Source organism: Oenanthe melanoleuca, chromosome 9 (genome assembly GCF_029582105.1).
Source record: "Oenanthe melanoleuca isolate GR-GAL-2019-014 chromosome 9, OMel1.0, whole genome shotgun sequence".
Lineage (NCBI taxonomy): Eukaryota > Metazoa > Chordata > Aves > Passeriformes > Muscicapidae > Oenanthe > Oenanthe melanoleuca.
The window spans coordinates 23,222,933-23,243,369 of NC_079343.1; the positions used below are offsets into that span (position 1 = coordinate 23,222,933).

General features: G+C 42.9%; 1 protein-coding gene across 1 annotated transcript; it reads left to right on the forward strand.

The window, feature by feature from the left end:
- The first annotated feature begins 1,510 nt into the window (after positions 1–1,510).
- Positions 1,511–16,439, forward strand: OSTN (osteocrin). The gene is made up of 5 exons (XM_056498919.1): positions 1,511–1,576; positions 8,603–8,701; positions 11,411–11,628; positions 15,905–16,001; positions 16,100–16,439. The coding sequence occupies exons 2-4, from the start codon at positions 8,603–8,605 to the stop codon at positions 15,987–15,989; spliced, it is 402 nt and encodes a 133-aa protein (XP_056354894.1). The 5' UTR covers positions 1,511–1,576; the 3' UTR covers positions 15,990–16,001; positions 16,100–16,439.
- The last annotated feature ends 3,998 nt before the right edge of the window (positions 16,440–20,437 follow it).

Sequence of the window (20,437 nt, forward strand, 5' to 3'; positions counted from 1 at the left end):
TTTTTTTTTGTTGTTTTTTCCTGGGATCCTGCTTGCTTGTTTGGACACATCAGTCAGGTGCTGCTGTGTCCTTGGACTCCCAGCAGCAAACCACCACCTAAGTGCAGCAGAATGGACCTCAGCCTGTGTGCAGCAGCACTTCCAGCTGTGTTTCACAGTCTGTGGTGTTTGGCCCTGCTCTTTAGATTCTCTTGCTCCCCCAGCACCCACAGAGCCCATCTGGAGAGCTGCAGCTGCCATCCCTGCTGTGTTACAGCCTGCAGGAGTCTCAGCCTGCCCAGCACTGCTGTGGCTGCACATTTGTGTATTCCTGCAGTTTTCCTGCAGTATTTCTGCTCCAGGCCACATTCCCCTATCTCAGTACACTGAGAGATGCTGTAGAGACACAGAATGCCTTGGGTTGGTTAAGCTGGGTTGAAGATCACCCAGTGCCAGCCCTGCTGTGGGCAGGGACACCTTCCCCTAGGGCAGGGTGCCCAGAGCCCCATCCAGCCTGGAACATGCCCAGGGATGGGGCAGAGCTCCTTGCCTGTCCTCAGTGTGACTAAACTCTTGTTTTTCTCTAATCACATTGAGCCAGACAAATGAAATCAAAGAGTTTGCTTCCTGACTGGCAATTTTTTCCCCACATACTGCAAATTTCCTTTTACTGTCTGTGGCTTGTAGGAACAGCTTTTGGCAAGTTAGAGTAAAAACTACTTTGAAAGTACTGTGCCTCTATCTATTTAGGGGATAAAATTACTGTGAATTAACTCTTAAGGAGTCTGCACTGGTTAGAATTTTAAACCCCTAAACAGGTCTAAAAATGAATCTATTAAAACCTGGGATTTTTTAAAAAGAGGCAAAAAAGAAGATAGACTTATTCTAGGGAGGCAAACAGGAAAATAAATAAGTCCTCTGGTACTCCCTAGGAAAGATAGGCATCTCCACAGCTCATGCTTTACAATTCAATAATTTAATATTTCAATAACAAAAATGAAGTGTCTGAAAGATTTAAGTTCTTGTCACTTGCTTTACAAAGCACACTCCTTTTCAAATGCTTAGCTTGCAGTGGTGTTTGGTCTAAAAACACACTAATTTCTTTCTGAAGCAAATATAATCCTTCTGATAACCCCAAGAAACTAAGTTTTTTAAAAAAACACCTCAGTAATAACTCAGGACATCATGTTTCTGTACTGCAGTTTACAAATTGAGAGTTTAGAATAATGGTGATGCTGCTGAAAATCTTTCTACTCCCATGACTGTCTGAATCATAAAATTAAATTTAAAAAAAAGGAAAAAACCCAGAACAAACCCCTAGACCTTTAATTATAACCTAATCATTTTGATCACAGCAATAAATATAACAAATGTGAGGCAAGTATGTGTGTGAGAGTGCAAGACAGAGAAAGGTTTAGGGCAAGAATCAGTGGAAAATCTTTAGAAATGATGTAAGAGAAAGCAAAGGCAGGGATTGGAGTTTGTAGCCTACACCAGAGACTATAAAAACTCTGAAAGAAAGCTGAGCATTAAGGATAAGTTAGGAGGAAGAGCATAGCAGGACATTAAGGTTGGAATTGCTTGCATCCAATGCAAGGTAAGAGGAGTGAGGGCAGAATGTGTTTGGGATATTTTGTCTCTTCTGCTCTCTTTACAGAAGCTTTCTTCCCTTCTGTGTTTTTCTCTTTTTAATGTTTTCTTCAATTTTTTTTATTAACAGACATGCAAAAGGTATAAAGATGCCCAGATCTGATGGGAAAAGCATGACTACTTTTTCCAGTTTGGAATTAAGATAATAAGGTGCCTATCATCTAGGATTTTTGGTAGCAAAACTGAGCTACAAATATTCAGTGGAAACTTATTTCCTTCAGTTAATCAGCCAATATTTAAACAGAATGGGTCAGTGAATCTTACAACAGTGACAAATTACTTCTGTTCTCTTGCAGTGCTTTGCAGTAAACTTCTGTCTGTTTATATTGTTATGGATTTTCCTTTGTGTAAGTTATTGTCAAATGCTTATTTTAAGCTGAAGAACTGTGACAGAATAACTCTTTTGCACTACTAAATATCATATTTGGTAGACAAGTCTGCTACATCTAACATATTGGAAAACATGAGATAAATGATTTAGGAAAAGTCTTTAATTTATGGATCTGCAAAAGGGTTTTACTACATCCCTTATTAGACAAGTGTTGATCCAGATTCTGCTGCATTCCTGCAATAATAGAATAACTGCAAAAACATTCCTACACTAAGAGAGTAATTATCATTATCCAGTGATCTGACTAGTTCAGTTTTGTACCCCTGCAAGTGAAGGCAGACTGATTCTGTGATAGTCATTGTAATTTCTCCATTCTGAGTTCAAAACTATTCCACTGTTGGTTTTTTTTCTCCCACACTGAAGCTGTACAAGTAAGTACATGCAAATAACGTTTGGTTCAGATGTCCAGAGGCTACAGCAAAGTTCACAATCCACTAATCTTTGCAGCACTAGCATGCAGTGCCCTTAGCTTTCCTTACTTGGTTTTTCAATTTGAAATGATTGCTCTCTCATGGAGAGTTCAGAGCTGAAAGCTGAGGAGCTGAAAGGATATTTTGTGCCTCTGCCCACTGCTCAGCTCAGGAAACTTACTGCATTTACCTGTATCTGCTCACCTGCATTCACAATGTAGCTCAACCTACTTTTCTTGTAAAATACTTTGAACATTATGAGAAATAACAGGTAAAACCTCTCAGCTCAAACCAAGCAAATCTATAGTGTCAATGATGGCAAAGCTGCAAAATATATCTAACTGGACCAGGCATTCTTCATTAGTTATAAATACCTGCCAATTTGATTTCAGCAGATTAGGACTTTGTTTTCACTCTTTGAATGGCAAGTGCCTTTCTGGGCTTCTTGAACAGCCAGTTAAAACACACAAGAGTTGTAAGAGCTCTGTTTTTATACCCTGACCAAGATTGCAAGTGCTTGCAGCTTTCCTTTTCTTCTTACTTAACTCAGAGAGACAGGTTACTCTCTAATTCACATTTGCAATGCATCTCCCCCAAGACTTTTCTTCTTCAAGTAATATCCCTGATCAGAATGTTTAAGTGTTTATCCAGTAAATCAGTATCAGTGTTTGAATCTTGTTAAGAAATTCCAATGCCATTCTTGTCTCTTAGAAACTTATCTTGAGGGATATTTTATAATACTTTAAATGGTCTGTTTTTATATTGATAACCTATTTTGCAAATATGCTCTTTATACATGGTGTGAAGATCTAATTATCACTCCAATGTTGTTAGGAAAGAAAGTGATTTTTCTAATATAGAAAACCACAATCTATTTCTTGATTTTTTCTTGATGAAATGGTTTCTTATTTTTGGTTCAAATGCTGAAGATGGCACTCTAACAATGAGAAGTTCTTGGCTCTTGTGGTAAAGAAGAAAAAAAGCTGAATGTCACATTGTTAGAAATGTTAAGAAAAGTTGGCATGTTTAGGCAGTACATATATAAATAGTGTAGGGTTGAGGGTTTGTTGGCAATGAAGGGTAGTCTAATAATTTTGTTTTCCGTGGTACATACCAGGAATACTGCAGCTCACTCAATTATCTTTTGTGGAAAGGTGCAAATAGGTTTTTCCCAGTAAGAGATCATTTTTTATAACATCCTTCTTTTTTAAGAGCCCCTCAGCTTCTAGATGGGCTTCATCACTTCTCTTTCATGGTCTCTTACTTTTATGGTATATATGTGAGTTTGAGGTCTTTAATTTTTGAAATCTGTTGCTAAAAATGGATTTATTACACTGTAATAGTGTAATAGTGCAAAAGTGTAGCCAGCTTTGCAAGATGCCCAACCTGTGTCCTCCCAGCTCATTCTAAAGAAAATTGTCCTCACTTGTTCTGTACAAGCATTTGGTTTCATGCCCTGTTTTCAGAGGAAGAGATGAGAACCATGACTGACTATCCTTCACAAGTGTTTGCCCACCTCTGTCAGTTAATTTGTTCCTGAATCATGCTTGTGTCTGTTCAGCAAAGGTGCCCTGGCAGGGCTGTGCTCATTGATGCACTTCTTGAACTCTCATGGGAGTTCAGGGTCACCTTTCCATCCTTTTTCCCATGATGTGAGTGCTGCTCCCACAGATGTTGTGTCCTGTGTGGGCAGGGACCAAACCATGACTGAAGCCATGAGATAAAACTCTTTTATCTGAGTACCAGTGGCAGGAACAGCTGTGTGCTCGAGCATCTTCTGAGCCACAGCACAGCTGGCAAACAGGCAAAGGTGACTAACTGGTGATAGGAGAACATGCCAGGACTGAGCACTGGAAATCATGTTACAGGAAATGCAATTACTGAAATAATGACTTTGGAAATCAATTGACAAATCTTGACTGCCTTGGGAAACCTTGAAGGAACTTCAGTAAGTGGAACATGCTTGGCCTTGAAATACTGTCTGACAAAAATTTTCTTTTGGGGCACAAAAATACCTAGTTATCTCAAAATAACTAATCATAGGCCTCTTGCATAAGTTTATGAATTCTAAGTTCTCTCTGGTTCCACAAGCCTACCTGCCTCTATTTATCTGTGTAGTCAGAAAGCTGAAAATAGAAGGAAATACACATTGTAGAAGTAGTCAGTGTCTGTAGCATGTGTAACAAAATATATGGCATTGTTTAAAAATCTATGCCTACTCCAGAAAACACGTTATTAATAACATAAAGAGCCTGACACTGGCAGCTTACATTTCTTTTTGTCACAAAAGTCCCATGTTCCAATGTGTGGCTTCAGTATCTTTCAGAAAGCAGTATGTGAGAAATGCTCCATATCTCGTCTGTGGGATGAGAAAAAAACAACACTCTAACCTATTTTTGAGCTCTGCATTTTTTATTTTTTTTTTCTGAGGATGGGATTAATTTTGATTTTTCTCCCTTTTCCTTGACATTTACATAACTACAATATTGCACCTGAGAAGCACAGGATCCTTCAGCAGTTCTGAAATTGCTAGGACTGGTGGTAGGGGAATTATTTTTGGCTTTGTGGTGATACATATCATGAGAGGACACCTTTTTCAACTTTTAAAAATAAGGCAAATTTGTTCCAGCAAAAGCAGACTTCTTAGAGCTTCACACAAACCGTTTTTAAGTTGTTCTTTTGGTAAGATAATCATCCATCTTATTTTTTTTGGCCAAGGTATATTCCCATCAAGCATATGAGCATAGCAAGGCCAGTGTGAGTACTCCATTTGATTAATCAATTCAATTAAGATAGGTAGCAGCAGTTAATATTCTATTTTGTGGTGCTGGAGCAGTAACAAAATAGCTCAGTTCCTGGCTTGCAGACACTGCTCTGATTTCCCCAGCTGGCTGGAATCTGCACAGTCCCAGAGAGATTCCTGGCTAACAGGTGGTGAAGGCTTCCCAGAGCTATCCCAGTGTTGTGAGAGGAGCCCTGGAGGTCAGAGGCACTGCCAGGAGCCCCCTGTGGTATTTGGGGTTATAGGAGAGTGGTGAAAAGGATAATGCAACATAGCTCCTCGTGCATTGAAAGAGAGAGAGAGCTTTATTTAAAGAAACACCACACTTTATAGGGTAGTTCATGCAAAACAGAATAGAAAAGACTCATTGGTCCAAGAAGGCAACACCTCTTTGAAAACATACTTTTTGCAAAACAACATGTCTCTCATGAGCCCTGCAGGTGTTTAATCATTGTTATAATTTCTTGTCCTTGAGCAGGCTGAGAAACCCGAGGCTCCAAGGCTGATTTTTCCCTGGCTCCCAGCAGCATCCAGCCACACTCCCCAAAGCCTGGGGGACACCAAGCCCTGGCTCTGCATCAGGTCATTTTGTGACATCCAGGGCAAAACCTCAGCGGTTTCCAGGCTTGGCCACGAGGTTTGCAGGTGACCTGGGCATGTCCTGTGCTGGTGTGCCAGCAGAAGCAGAGCACAGCCATCAGCACAGGCTGGCAGCTGCAGTGAAGGATTGCAGTGCAAGCCGTGATGTCTTGCCTCGGTTCTCCTGCTAACAGGCCAGTAAGAAAAATAAGTCCCTTGTGATTTATGCTTGCAGAGTAATCTCCACAGTAATGTGAAATATCATAGTTCAAATGGGTAAGAACAATGATGGCTGTTACCATTTCTGACAGGCAATGGGTTTGGAGCTTGGTGATGAATTGCATTCTGTCTGGGGTTTGTTCAGCCCACTTATCTTCAGGATGTCATTTTGGGTTTTGCTTTTTTCTTTGTAAGAAAAACATCTTTTAAGTCCTTTGGTTTGATGTTGGAGACTTTACAGTTTCTGTTTGGTAAAGCATTTTGCTTTCTTGTGATCTTTTCTTGGAAAAAGGCTCTGCACAGGTTCCTAAGTAAAAGTTTTGTATGTTTATCCTGCTTTGATAAGGCAGAATGCTGTTCTTTCTTTTATCTTTAATTTTATTTTAATTGGACCTGCAACAAAGATATGTAATTATATGAGGAACTTTAGTTTTAACACATTTCAAGCAAAAGTATCACTAAGACACATAAATATGTCTGAATTTCAGACTTGCAATTACATTTAGATAAGGGAAAACCATATTTTATGTCAGATAACACAAGACTGAAATACTACAGACATGGAATTATACACCAATCCTTTGACCTAGGTCTGTGAAGTTGGTGGTGAAGAATTTTCTGGAAGGATGGAATTTCAATACATATAGTAAGGGTTCATCTTGAAAAACTTGTCAGAGCTTTGCTTATTCTCCTTCAGTAACAAATACTGTCCAGCCTCTCTTAAAGCCTCTCTTGGAATGTGTCAAAATATGGATGGGGTGCAGCAATAGCCAGTGCATGACTGGGAAACCCCTTTTTGGACAGAGGGCTCTGCTTGGCCAATTGCAACAAGTGAGCTCAAGGAAAAATACCAATAACTTCTTTTAATAACTAAGGTCCTGTGACATGGCTGAAGGTGGTAAAGCTAAGTCCCAGACTGGCAGAAGAAAGTGTGATTATAATTGTATTTACATAGTCCTCACTGCATCATTAGCTTTGCAATTCAATTTGCTTTTCGAAAGCCGAACTGTTCCACTACAATAGCCCTGCCTTTTCCTCCTGCCTCGTTCCCCTTGCTGCATGAAAATCAGTACAACAGGGTCCTGCTGGACTTGAGTCCTTTTTCAGTCAGTGACACCACCTCTTTAGCTGCTTATTTCTTTGGGAAGTGGAGCCAAGCTTTAAGCCCTTACAATTTCCTCTGCTTCTAATTTCACTGGCATCGAGTTCTGAGCAGTTAATCAAATGTCTTTAGTGTTGCAGGTGCCCTGCTGTTTATTTTCATTAGTGTACCAGTTGCTATTTTTAGCTCTTTAGTCTTTGGGTTGAATGAATACCAGCACAGATCTTAAACCATAATAAACATATGTTTTTAACCTTGGCATTGATTTTTACATCTCTGTATCCAAATAATCAGGATGTGGTTACCTGTGAAGGTAGTAGACTGCTACTTCAAATTTTAATGCACACCCACATACAAAAATATACATTGTAGAGGGTTAGAGCTTTGAAAACACCCAGACAGACCCCTGTATTTTTGTCAAGCAATGGCTGTTGCTGTCAGACAGAGACACTGGTCCCACCTGGCTTTGTGCTTTGATTCCAGTGAACTCTCTGCCTCACCCCTGCACAGTAACCAGCAGCTTTCTTCCTCACTGCCTATCCCTTATGGACAATAGTAATAATAATTATTTATGTATATATATATTCATACATTCTTTGTGTTTCTGCTTTTGCCTAGTGGAGAGTCAGCAGAGAATGGCAGAATCAGAATTGAGTTATACTCTGGGGCAGAACCTGGAGACAGAGAAATCAGCAAATTATCAGATGCCTTTGGCAAAAGGTCTCAGTCTAGCTCTTCCTAACATCATCTGAAACTTTCTTAGCTGGGGAATTGGAGGCACATCAGGTTTTAACATCTAGATCCAAACAAGGGCTTAATTAATGTAGGCTAAACCCATGTTTAGAGGTAACCAAGCACCTTCCCCATTCTGAGCCCCCCAAAACTCCCTGCACTATTTAAAGGCTTGGTGGGAATCTGCAGTTCTGCAGCTGTGACAAGTGGTCAGACCACCACCAGTCTCAGCACACATCCCTTTGCAGTCTTATTGTGAATAATCCAATTGCAGGATGCCATTGGAAGTTGTGGCTCCAACTAGATCATGTTGAGAATTAGCAAAATGCAGCTTTGCCTTCAAAATACTACTGGAGGGGTGGATGACTTCTGTCACACTTTAAGCACCTCTCCAGCACGTGGGGAGGTCAGGGTCAGCCTAGGCAACAAGCCAAAGTCTCCCTGCTTGCCAGTGAGCATCCAGTTCATCTGGTTGAAGGCAAGTTTGCATTCCTCACTGCTGCTGAAGGGTTGCAGCACTGTGCAGACAGGAATCAGAAGATTGGCAGGGCTGTGTAGGAAGGAGCAGAGGAGGGAGCTGTGTCTGCATGCAAGGGTGAATGCATTCAGCTGGCCTGATCTGGTTAAATGCTGTGACTGACAGATAAAACTTATTACCATGGGGAGTCTCCCTTTGTTTTCACTCCTTTAAGACCCGTGGAGCAAGGCTCCCCCGGGCTGCAGCTGTGGGGTCAGTTACAGGTTGTTCTCCTTTGCAGATGCTGCAGCTCCAGCTCGTGGTGGTGCATTTGGCCCTGGTGATTGCCCTGCTGTGGTGGAACTCCAGCTCTGTGCTCCTGGCAGAGGCAGCTCCAGAGGTAGGTGAGGGTTCCTGGTGGTTGTCACTAACTGCTCTTCCTTGGGCGTTTTTAGCCACAGAGTGAGGAGGTCACTGGGGTATCCAGTGAAGAAGACACTGGTGAACACTGTTGGAAGGTGAAGGGTCAGTATTGACTCTGTGAGGACCCAGGAAGAGCCTCAAGAAAAGAGAGATGAAAATTGCATGGCTCTGGGGGGACAGAATGAGTGAGGCCTCACCCAAATTCTCACAGCCTCTCCCAAAACACCTGGGGATTTCCTATGTGCTTCCTGGACCAAACATTGTCCAGTGGAAAGAGGGGAAGGAGGTGATGGCAGGGGGAAAGCAAACTTCTCTAACACTGAAGCAAAAGTTTAATTCTTCTTAAATAATAGCATGAGAAAGCTGCAGCTTTCAGAAGTCATAAGGAGATTCCTGGGAGAAGATCACCTGCACAAAAATTACAAATTAAAGCAGATGGACTAGACCAGGAGGTGGAAGGAGCAAAGTCACTTGTCTAAGTTTGGAAAGGAAAGCAGCAGATGAATTGGATGAGTTGTCTCATATTTCACCCAGGATGATATGTAGGGGTTGCACCTGAAAATACTTCTACTGCATTCCCTATTTTTATGTCATCTTGACATAAGGCAGATTTGGCAGAAGAGGTATTTATGTAATGGTTTCATGCCATAAAAAAAAAATCAAGTATCTAAAAGTTTACTCAAAGTAGCACTGTTTGCCTCTAGGGTTTTGACATAGGTTTTAAGATAATTTAAACATTAGGTGGTTACTGAAGAATACTGATGGATCCTTCTGCCTTGCTCTCTGTCTTCCCATAAGCATGACCTGATTCTCCAAAAGTTCTGCAGCAGCTGCTGTTCTGGTGTCACAGACACCTGGTATCCTGCCTCCACCAGTGATAGATTTTTGTGAAAAGAATATAAGAGCAGAACATCTTTGCAGACTTCTAGATCTAGAGACCTCCACTGGACCATGTTTTAGCTGCTGATGGGCCAGAATTTCTCTCTGAAGCAGTTTAAAATCTCAGTATCCACAATATTCTTTGGCAACACGTTCCCCTTCACTCGTGTGCAGTATTTAAACAGTAACTCCTTATATGTATTTTAAATCCACCATCTGGTGACTTCACTGGGTGGACTGGGAAGCTCTTTTCCTTTAGGAAAAAATTACAAATTTTTATTCATTTCACTGCTGTTCCTAAGTTTGCAAACCCTCCACTATACCACCTACACCCACTCTCATCTCTGCTTCTCTCTGAAATTGTACTTTGTTCAGTGGCTCACCAGAAGAAAACTGTTTTCTACTTCTGACTATCATTTTAGCTGTCACTTGACTTCTTAGAATTCCATTATATCCTTTGAAGACAAAGTAAGTGGAGTTGCAAGGTATTCAAGAGCAAAGTCTCTTTTTGCCCTTCTAGTTTGAATTGTTACTGTAGATATTTATCTCCACTAACCAGAAGGAAGAGTTCAGTCTTTTTTAAAGGCATCATTCATTGCAAACCTCTATGAAAGTTTTATAACCCTAAAGGAGAGCAGAAAGGACTGCTCTGTGTACTTGAGGCCCACAAAAAGCAGTCAGGGGACAATGTGAGATCCTTTATAAAGGTTTCAATAGTGCTACACCACTGGTGTGATCATTGTGGTCGTGTGCTCCTCCTCATATAAAAGTCACAGTTTTATCCACTTTATATCCCTGTCAGCCCCCCATCAGCAGTGGGGGACCTCCCCCCACAGCTGGAGTAGACCAGGATATTGCATCACCCATGTGCTGCCTTCCAAAGCCCAGCATGTGTGAGTAACAACATAGTGGTGTGCTTCTGAAGACAGAATAAAATTTGGTGGTGTAAGTCGTAATGTTTCTAATTCTGTGAAGATCAGGTGAACAAGAAGGTGTGTTTCATTCAAAGAGACAATGATCTGGGTTTGCTTTTGTAGACTAACTGCTGCCCTGTATTTTTCTGTTACATGCAAGGCAACTATTTCACTTTAATTCATTTCATTCTTTCTTGATAGACCCCAGTATTCTCAGCTAGTCTAATAGCAAAGTTTGATTTTGAAATGGTGTTAAGCCTGATGTTGTAATTAAGGTTCAAACTGCTGCATCTGTTCAAAATGTGTTCTCTCCTTTCCTCCTCCCCATGTAGGGTTATTGAATGGGTCTTTGAATGTTAGGGCTGAGCAAGTTTTTTTGGGGATATTTTTTGCATAACAATTAATTAAGTTGTCAGATATGGATGGAAACTTCTGTTACCATTTATTAGCATTCATTTAAGAAACAAAAATCAGTTTCCTGAAAACTATCAGAATGGATATTGGAGTCTGGCAATGATGATTAAATTGCTCAGCTCATGCTTTAAGTGATACTAATCACAGTGCTGAGATAGGGATAGTGGGATGGCCTGCAGAAATAGGCTTTGTGAAGTAGCAAATTTTAATATTTCTTGCAATAATAATGAAAGCAAGTTCAGTTCTATAAAAGAATTTCCAGACTTTGAAAGCAAAATCCTGTTGGTGGAAAGAGGCCACATTTCAGAGAAGGAACTTTGTTTTAAAACATTGTCCCAATTTCAGTGTCCTGGTAGTTCTGTATTTACAGGACTGCTCCTATGACACTGGTTGAATTATTTTTTTTATTATTTTTATGGGACTTGAGCAGCCTGCTGAAATTTTACTGTTTTTTGTTGTTTTTTTTTTTTTTTCTGTAGCCTCTGGAGCCTTCTGCTGCTCTGGGCATGGGAGCAAATCCCATTGCCAGTGAAGAGAAGTCATCCACCAACCTGGCAGCCAAACTGCTCCTTCTTGATGACTTGGTGTCTCTGGAGAACGAGGTGACTGAGACCAAGAAGAAAAGAAGCTTCCCAGGATTTGGCTCCCCAATTGACAGAATTTCTTCATCCTCTGTGGATTCTAAAGGCAAACAGAGGTAAACTCTTAAATGCTCCTGCCAGTGATAAAGTTGGAGGAAGGCTGTTACTAGGTGTTCTGGAAACTGATGGGTTAGCTTTAGCCCCCAGCAAGTTTGCTGGTCAGTTTTGAGGCCTCTGATCAGAAACTATTCAAACACTGTGCCACCCTTCAGCTGTGATGAATAATATGTGCACTAGTTTATTCCTACAGTGCTGCAAAGCTACCAGAAAACATTCCAGTATATGTGATTTTCCAGTATATTTCTTTCTACTGGTGTGAACTAACATTCAGTTTAAAACTATGTTTTTGATCATGATCTTCTTTAAAGCAAAAAATGTGCTTGAGGTTCACAAGCAAAGGCTGGGTGCTCCTGAGACTGGGATGGAAAGAAGGTCCAGTGGAGTGGATGTTTTGAACAGAAAGATGAAGGACACATCATGAAAATGGGCAGGCAGACAGTAGAATGAGCTTCAAGACCTCCATTAGCTTTGGATAAATGAGGGTTTACTCGACACAGAAATGTGTGTTTGAAAAACCAAAAAAAATCCAGGTCTAAGCAATGGATGGTGCTCAATGTGGCTGGGGAGAGACAGAGTTTGGGGCACAGCTTTAGGGGCTGTTCCTGTATCTGAGAGAGCTTCCCTGTCTTGTTCTGTTCATCTGCTAACTGTCTTCTCTTGGATGGCATCCCTAATGCCACAAAGTATTTAGTAACATGCTTAAAGCTTAATCTGGAAATGGAAAGTATTCACGAGAGCCAGTCAATATTACAAGTACTTTTTTCAAACTAAGTTTTGCAATATTTTCTTGTTTTTTCCATTTATCCACTCAGTCTGCCACTAGAACTGTTTGGCTGCAGCCAAAAGTGATAAAATACAAAATCCTTAAAACCTTAAGTAGAATTATTCTGTTCTGTCCACCTCTTCAAGATATCAAAATCAGCTCACTCATCACTTGCTTTTTAGCATGTTTTCTCTTTCCAGGCAAAATTAAAAAAGGTCATTTTTGAAGCTATGCTTTTTTCCAAAGGTACATGGTATTCCAAATTTTTCCTGTGTTTTTTTGGTTAGAAATCTTTCATTCTATGTGCAGTACAAGGGAAGAACTAAACAAAGAAGCAAACAAACAAAAAAAAAACAACCCAAAACAACAACAAAAACAAACAAAAAAAAACAAAAAGGGAAATTCTGGTTTGAAAAACAGCTTGTCTCTGAACGAGCTGATGAAAATGAGTGACATGCTGCACAAAGTCCCCCTTTCACAGCAGCATCAGCACAGTTTGCAGTTTTGAGTTGGGATTATCACTTTGGGGGACCTGTTTAGCTTTTAAGTTTGGGGTTGAGCCATTTATTAGAGCCACCTGAGCTGCTTTGATCCCTGCAGTGATAGTCTGATACCACCAGCAGCATGGACTGCAGATCAGATGGATGCTGTGAAAGAGCAATAAGGCTTTGGATGGAAAAGTGCCTTTAGATAGAAACAGGCAGAGGCTGCTGCACTTAGAGGAGTAAAACCGAGGATCCTGTCACAGTCACTCAGTGAATATCAGCTCATTCCTGTACGAGTTGAGCTGGCCACCTCTAGAGACCAGGAAATTTATTTGTGAAAGCTGATAAATAGATTGAGGCCCCCGAATCAATGCAGTGTGTACAATGGCAGAAAGCAGAAACTTTTGGAAAAGAGCAGATTAAATGTTAGTCCACTTTAACAGCTTGTTCTGACACCCACCGATTACGGGAGAGCCCAGATCCTGGTCGGGCATCAATATCGGTTTGTAACGCTTTGAAAAGCACGGGAAAAGCGTGCAGGGAGGCAGCAGTTTGAACTATTCTTTGTAACAGTAAAAGGCACTTTGTCCCTCGTACGGGACAGCGCGGGGACACTGCGGAGCCGAGGGTGGCGGGGCTGCCGTGGCGCAGGGCGGCCGCAAGAGGGGACGAGCGGCTGCGCCGCAGGGCAGCTCAGCATCCCTCTGGAGAACACGGCACTGGTACAGCTCAGCATCCCTCTGGAGAACACGGCACTGGTACAGCTCAGCATCCCTGGGTAACGCAGGGCATGGCACTGGTACAGCTCAGCATCCCTCTGGAGAACACGGCACTGGTACAGCTCAGCATCCCTCTGGAGAACACGGCACTGGTACAGATCAGCATCCCTGGGTAACGCAGGGCACGGCACTGGTACCGCTCAGCATCCCTGGGTAACGCAGGGCACGGCACTGGTACAGATCAGCATCCCTGGGTAACACAGGGCACGGCACTGGTACAGATCAGCATCCCTGGATAACGCAGGGCACGGCACTGGTACAGATCAGCATCCCTGGGTAACGCAGGGCACGGCACTGGTACAGATCAGCATCCCTGGGTAACGCAGGGCACGGCACTGGTACAGATCAGCATCCCTGGATAATGCAGGGCACGGCAGTGGTACAGATCAGCATCCCTGGATAACGCAGGGCACGGCACTGGTACAGATCAGCATCCCTGGGTAACGCAGGGCACGGCACTGGTACAGATCAGCATCCCTGGATAATGCAGGGCACGGCAGTGGTACAGATCAGCATCCCTGGATAACGCAGGGCACGGCACTGGTACAGATCAGCATCCCTGGATAATGCAGGGCACGGCAGTGGTACAGATCAGCATCCCTGGATAATGCAGGGCACGGCACTGGTACAGATCAGCATCCCTGGTTAACGCAGGGCACGGCACTGGTACCGCTCAGCATCCCTGGATAACGCAGGGCACAGCACTGGCACAGCTCCCCATCCCTTCTCTGAGTGACACAGGGCACGGCAGTGGTACATACAGCTCCTGGGGCAGGAACAGGCATGGCTCCACCTTTGCCATCGAGTTCCAGTCCGGGCAGTTAATTCCCCTTTCCTCCAGGCAGGCTCAGAATGGCTCTGGCAGCCCAAGTGTCCCCCCTGTGCCTCCCCAGCTGCGGGGAAAGCAGGGCTTCCCTTCAGGTAACAGGCTGAGCATCCTGGCTTTGCTGCCCTTTGCCTTTGGCTCGGTGCAGCAGCGCTGGGGGCACTGGTACCTGAGGAAGGGACAGGCCAAACAAAGGGCTCCCCCTCCTTTGTGGTGTTGTGTAGCTGCTCCAGCACTGATGGGATGCTCACCTCACAACCACCGATTCCTATTCCCTGACCCCATCTGAAAAGCAGCCAGAAAAGACTCAGCGGGGCTGAGGATGCTGGAATGATGAATTTGGAGTGCAGCCCGTGCCCGAGAGGTGTGAGGGAAGGAGCCTGCCCAGCTGAGACCAAGGGCTGTGCAGTTCTGGTGGGGTGTGCACAGCCCCAAAGCCCCAGGGTGAGGCAGCTGAACAGTGCTGGCACCAAGTTAGACTTGAGTGCACCACAGCATTCTCTCCTGCTTGTTACTTTGCAGTTGCCAACTTACAGAACAAAAATTATTTTTATTTATATTTCTCAACAAGGACTGATAAATAATTAATTTTCCAGGGCTTCTCTTGGACTTGCATTTCACTGGCATGCAGTATGTCTGAGGGCAAAAGTTGAGGTTATTCTCAGCTGCAGGAATTTTTACCATTTCCACAGCTAATTAAAATAAAACTTCTGCTGATGGAAAAAATGCTTGAAAAATGCTGAATTAAGATGGGAAAACTTATTGTTTTGTATAAAAAGAACGGCAAAAAATATTGCTGTGTAGAAATTCTTTCACACATTCCTCATGCCCTCATTCATCAAATTGTCAGGAAATTTACCATATATAGGAAAAAAAATCAACCCCAAAATCTTCCCATTTTCAATCTCATCAAAGGACTGCTCCTGTACAGTTTTGATGAGCACTACATTGCCAGAGAACCTATAGAAAAACCCTGCTAGAGCATCTCTGACTCATCCCTGCAATACTTTCTACCTCCTTGCTTATCTGAGCCCCAGCTGGCCCTGGAGCTGTCAAAGACCCTTGGGATGGGTCACCTGTCATATGTGATACTGTGCAGGAAACAATTCCCCTCTATAAACGCCCTGTATCACCTTTCTTTTATGAATAGCAGTTAACCTGTGAAGTTAGTTTGCTGCCAAATAAAAACAGGGATAGTGGATCAAGCCCAGCCAGTCTGTAAAACAGCTGCAACTGCAGCCTTTTGTAAGACAGGTGCAGCATCTTATTTTTAAACACTCACATCTCTGGCTGTTCCTGCACACTGTTCTATCTGAACAATAAGGTTTTAGTGGGATGAATGGAGGAATCAAACGTGATTATTCATAGATGTCTTTCCCCATTTGTTTCCCTCCCTCTCTGCTTGTCTTCCCCATGCAGGAAAGTGCTTGAGCTGCCAAAGAGAAGGTTTGGGGTTCCTCTGGACCGGATTGGAGTGAGCCACCTCGGCAACACCAGGGGTTAGCAGGTCCTGCAGGTAAGCCAAAATATTCCAGTGTGGGCAGGCATTTCTGACATTAGAAAATATAATGTTTATTGCTTTTTTTTTTTTTTTTTTTTTTTTTTTGCCTACAGATGCTTCTATTCTGAATGAGTGATGCTGTGTTGGAAACACTACAGAGATATGGAAGATGCCTCACAGCATGTCTTGTCTTTGCCTAATGATGCTGCACGCGAGGAATTGATCTCCTGCAAAATCTGTTTCAAGTTGCATTTTACAAATAATAACATATTCAGTTCATCAGGTCAGAATGCTCTCACAGCTGTGCACAGTGTCACTTGTAGAAGGGAACAGAGAATATGTATATATTTTTATTGCTTGGCATTTATCTGTTAAACTTGCAGAATTTTATTATCCTAGGCAGAACTGAGATTTTTTGGATTGAAAATAAAACTTCCAGAGATGCCAACAGCAGTCCATGAAAAGCAGAGAGTTTGCTTTGCACACTTCTTTCTGGAGGGGAGTTGTTTGGTAGATGAAGGGAGGATTATAACAGTTATGGGACAAAGCTAGAATGCATTTGAACTGCTGTTTGGGAGATGTTTTCTGCCTTCACTGGGAGTTAGTCTGAATAAGAACTGTGACAAGACCTTTGTATTCATCCTGATGTTTTGAGTAGTCTCTTATCTCTGCACCATATTTAGACATGTTTTCATCATATGGTACATCCCAAAATGTGGTGAGACTTTTAGCTGATGAATAGATTTCAGTCCTCCCTATGCATAGCATAGGATAGTGTCCAAATATGAAGTCATCCACTTGCAAGGCTCTCTGCATCATATGCCTTATTTTAGCCTCTTGATGTGTGCACAGGGCATGGTCAGAACCCAACTCTAAAAGTCCAAGTATTTCTCACTCTTGCAAAATGTAAACAGGTTCTCTCCACTTCATTTTAGAGTAAAACAGGTTATCTTAAATCCTCTTTCATCCTTTCCACTTCTTTCCAGATTATAAAGCATAGCTGAGAAGAGCTGTCTGCTGACATCTCAATGCTCAGATTCCTAACTGGTGTTTTCTAAACCTCACATTCTCTCTCCTTCTTGGACTTTGGTCCATGTCTGCTAAATTCCTCAGATTGCTATTCTTGGATATAAATCATCTTTAGCATTGCAAAAGAAGATCCATTGAGAAAGGGATTATGAAGGATTAAGGGGAAAAAAATTACTCTTGCCAAACACCCTGTGTTTGGGCAGGAAGTAATGGTGGAGATGGGAATTAAGCATTAATTTCCTGATTTTGTATGAGGCACAAAGCACCTGGCCATCAGCTAGCAAAATGGGGGGAAATAGAGCCAGCTAAAAAAAAAGAAAAATAAAAAATAAAGAAAAGTACTTGGGAAATAATCAATGACACTTAAAAGCCATTGTGAGTGAGGGTTGGGAGTTTGGGACAATTGCCCTGGTTCAGCCATGGTGGGAGATGAGGCTCCCACTCAGAAGGGCAGGTAACATTTAATTCATGTGCCCTGACATAACAGGGACCTTTCCCATTTTCCTCCTTGCCTACAGCCCTGCCCAGAGATCAAGGCATAGAAAATTTGCAAGAAACTTCACTTTTATTGATATTTCTAGTATAGGCTGAGGCTGCTGAGAGCAGCAGCACAAACCAGTGACTCACATCCAGAGGTGCCCCTATCTTTGCCATCTGCCAGAGCCCTGCAGCTGAGTTAGGAGATCATTCTCCCTTCAGTGGGTGAGCTGTCAATGCTTGTGTGTGAGGTGAAGCACTTCAGATGCCCTCCAGACCAAGCTCTCAAAAGCCAGAGATAAAAATAATGCCTGTAAGTCCATATGTGATGATCTTAGGTATTTGCTTCCTGCTTTTCTCCTGGACACACTGCTGATTTTCTGCCTTTAAGCTTCCAGGTGAAGGGTCTGAGACCTGGACTCGGTGGGTGCTTTTAGGCTGACTGACCCAAGGTGTTTCACTCCATGACAGAAGCAAGCCTGCCAGTGCAGTCCCAGGCAGTGCATTGCCACCATCCATCCTGAGCCTGCCCTGGGGTTTAGGGAATATTTATCTTCTTGCACTGAGTTCATCCAGACAGGCTGCAGATAATCTGCTTGCAGGGCAGCCATATGTATGGGGCAGATTATGGAAGTGGTGACCTGACCACTCAAACAGCTGCTGGTTAAAAGAACCATGAACAGAGACAGTGCATGACATGTTTTCAGAGACTGAGACCAGAGGAATCTAGTGCAAACACAGCAGCTCTGAAAGGACACTGCTGGATCATAGAAGTATTTAATAATTGCAGGTATTGGCCAGGCTTCCAAAGCCAGCAGGGATTTAAAGTTGTGTGCAGAAATGGCCTTCATCTGAAGGGAAATGTGAAAGCAAAGCAGGACAAAGGAGTCTCTGGTGGCGTTGGTAGAACTGGGAGCTGGAAGCTTCAGTCCTGCTCCCACCCCACTGTGTGGATTACCTGGGAGAAAGGAACAGTCTTTCTTTCTGTTGCCTCATCCATTGTTGAGCACACTGAGACTTCCTGTGGCTCAAGAAGCACTCTTTAAAATCTGTAAATTGGCAAGTGCTGTTTCAAATATGATGATGTCTGAAAGGCCAAATACCACAATTTATTTTTGTGGACAATGTTGGATAGCTCCAGCCATGGTGCACAGCATGGAGATCAGCAAACGTGAAATGAGGATAAACTGCAGCATCCGTTGCACACTAGACTTGCCCTGTGCTGCCTGGATTTGCAAATCCATTCAGATGTCTGTGAGGATTTTCTTCTAATAAATCCACAGGATCTACTAGAGTGTCTCAGGGAAATCCCTTTAATTATTGCCTGTGGGTCATTAACTTTAGCAAGAGTGGCTGCCCAAGCATGGGTAGGGTGTGAGCAGCCACTCCGTGGAGGAGAAGGGTTTCTGTTCTGTGTGTTCAGGAGAAAGGACAGGACCCCCACAGTGCCATGTAAAGGGTAAGTCTGGGAGGAACAGCACCCTCTCTGCTTTTAATTAGTTAATAAATTGAATTAAATACATGCTGATCTCTGCAGCACAAGCAGCTAATACAGCAGCAGAGTGCCTGTCAGGGAATAGGGAGTAGTTTGGGTACCACAAGCTCTTAAATAACTGCACTGATAGCATGTAGCAGAAAATCACTACTAAGCAGCATGATGCATTGCACTCCAGGGAATTCCTGTCTAGGGTCAGAGCAAGCTGTTAAATATCCGTGGATGCAGTGCTGGTTTCCCTGACGTGCTATGAGCTGTCACACTGGGTCAGGCAGGCATGGCTACAGCAAACAGGTGACAGATGGAGCCTGCTGCTCTGGCCTTTCCTTGTGCTGGGATTTCCTGCTAGCTGAAATCAGCTGAGCTCAACACCAGCTTGGGGCACTCAGGGCAACTCTTGGAACATACCATCCTTCCAGCTGGAGCATCAAACTTTTAAAGAAAGAGAGAGACTATTCTTGTCCATAGGGTATATTTTTTTCCTGGATTTGGTGCCAATGTGAGGATATGTGAAAGTGTGCTCCCACATGCCTTTTCACTCACACGAAAGCAACAGAAAATGGGGAATGTGTTCTGAATCACCACCAAAGAAACAACTAATGGTAAGAGGAAACTGTATTTTGCATGTCATTAGACTTCACTGATATAATCAAGCAAGCTGGCTTTATTCCCCAGATGCTGGCTTTGGCCTGCAACAGGATGACTGTGTCTTCTGTTAATGAAGCACATGCAAGGTACTGCTGTGGTAAGAGTGTGCTGCTTGCCAGAGCCCAAGGCAACGAGTGTAGGATGGCAATTACAGCTTTGGGAGAGGTAACATTTGAAAGAATATGGAATATGCAAGCTGCAGTTAAATCTGGCTCAACACATGGCTCAACTGAACTGGAGAGAGAGTTCTATGCTAGTCAAAATCATTCCACACATTCACAGTGGCTACCAGATCCTGCTCTCATTTATGTTGTTGGAAACCTCAAAGTTAACATCGGGATTTATTTTGAATTTGTATTTTTGGAAATGAGGTCCTTTGCTTTTGGATATAAATGTGGGTAATGTGACTTGAGATGAATATATGTAGGAATCACTAATGGATTGTGATCTTTTCCTTTTGGACAGGGCCAGATATAATTCTGCAGTAGAAAAACCAGTTAGCACCTGCATTGACCTCCCAGATGAACCAAAAATCTCTGCTCAAAACATCTCTTTGGGGTGAGTAGGTAGAAACCAGTGTGTCTGGTCCAGTCCAATGAGGACAGTATCCCATAACTATCTGTGAAAAAGAGCCAGCTCTCATTCCTGATCCTGGCCAAGAGGAAGGGTCTGTTTCTCAGGCACATTAAAACCCTAGGTGTGTCATGGGAGCCTTTCTCCCAGTGTGAACTCCACATGAACCATTAAGGTAACAAGAGCCAGCATCAAGGGAAATGTGCTGCATTTTGGGTCCCTGCAGGGG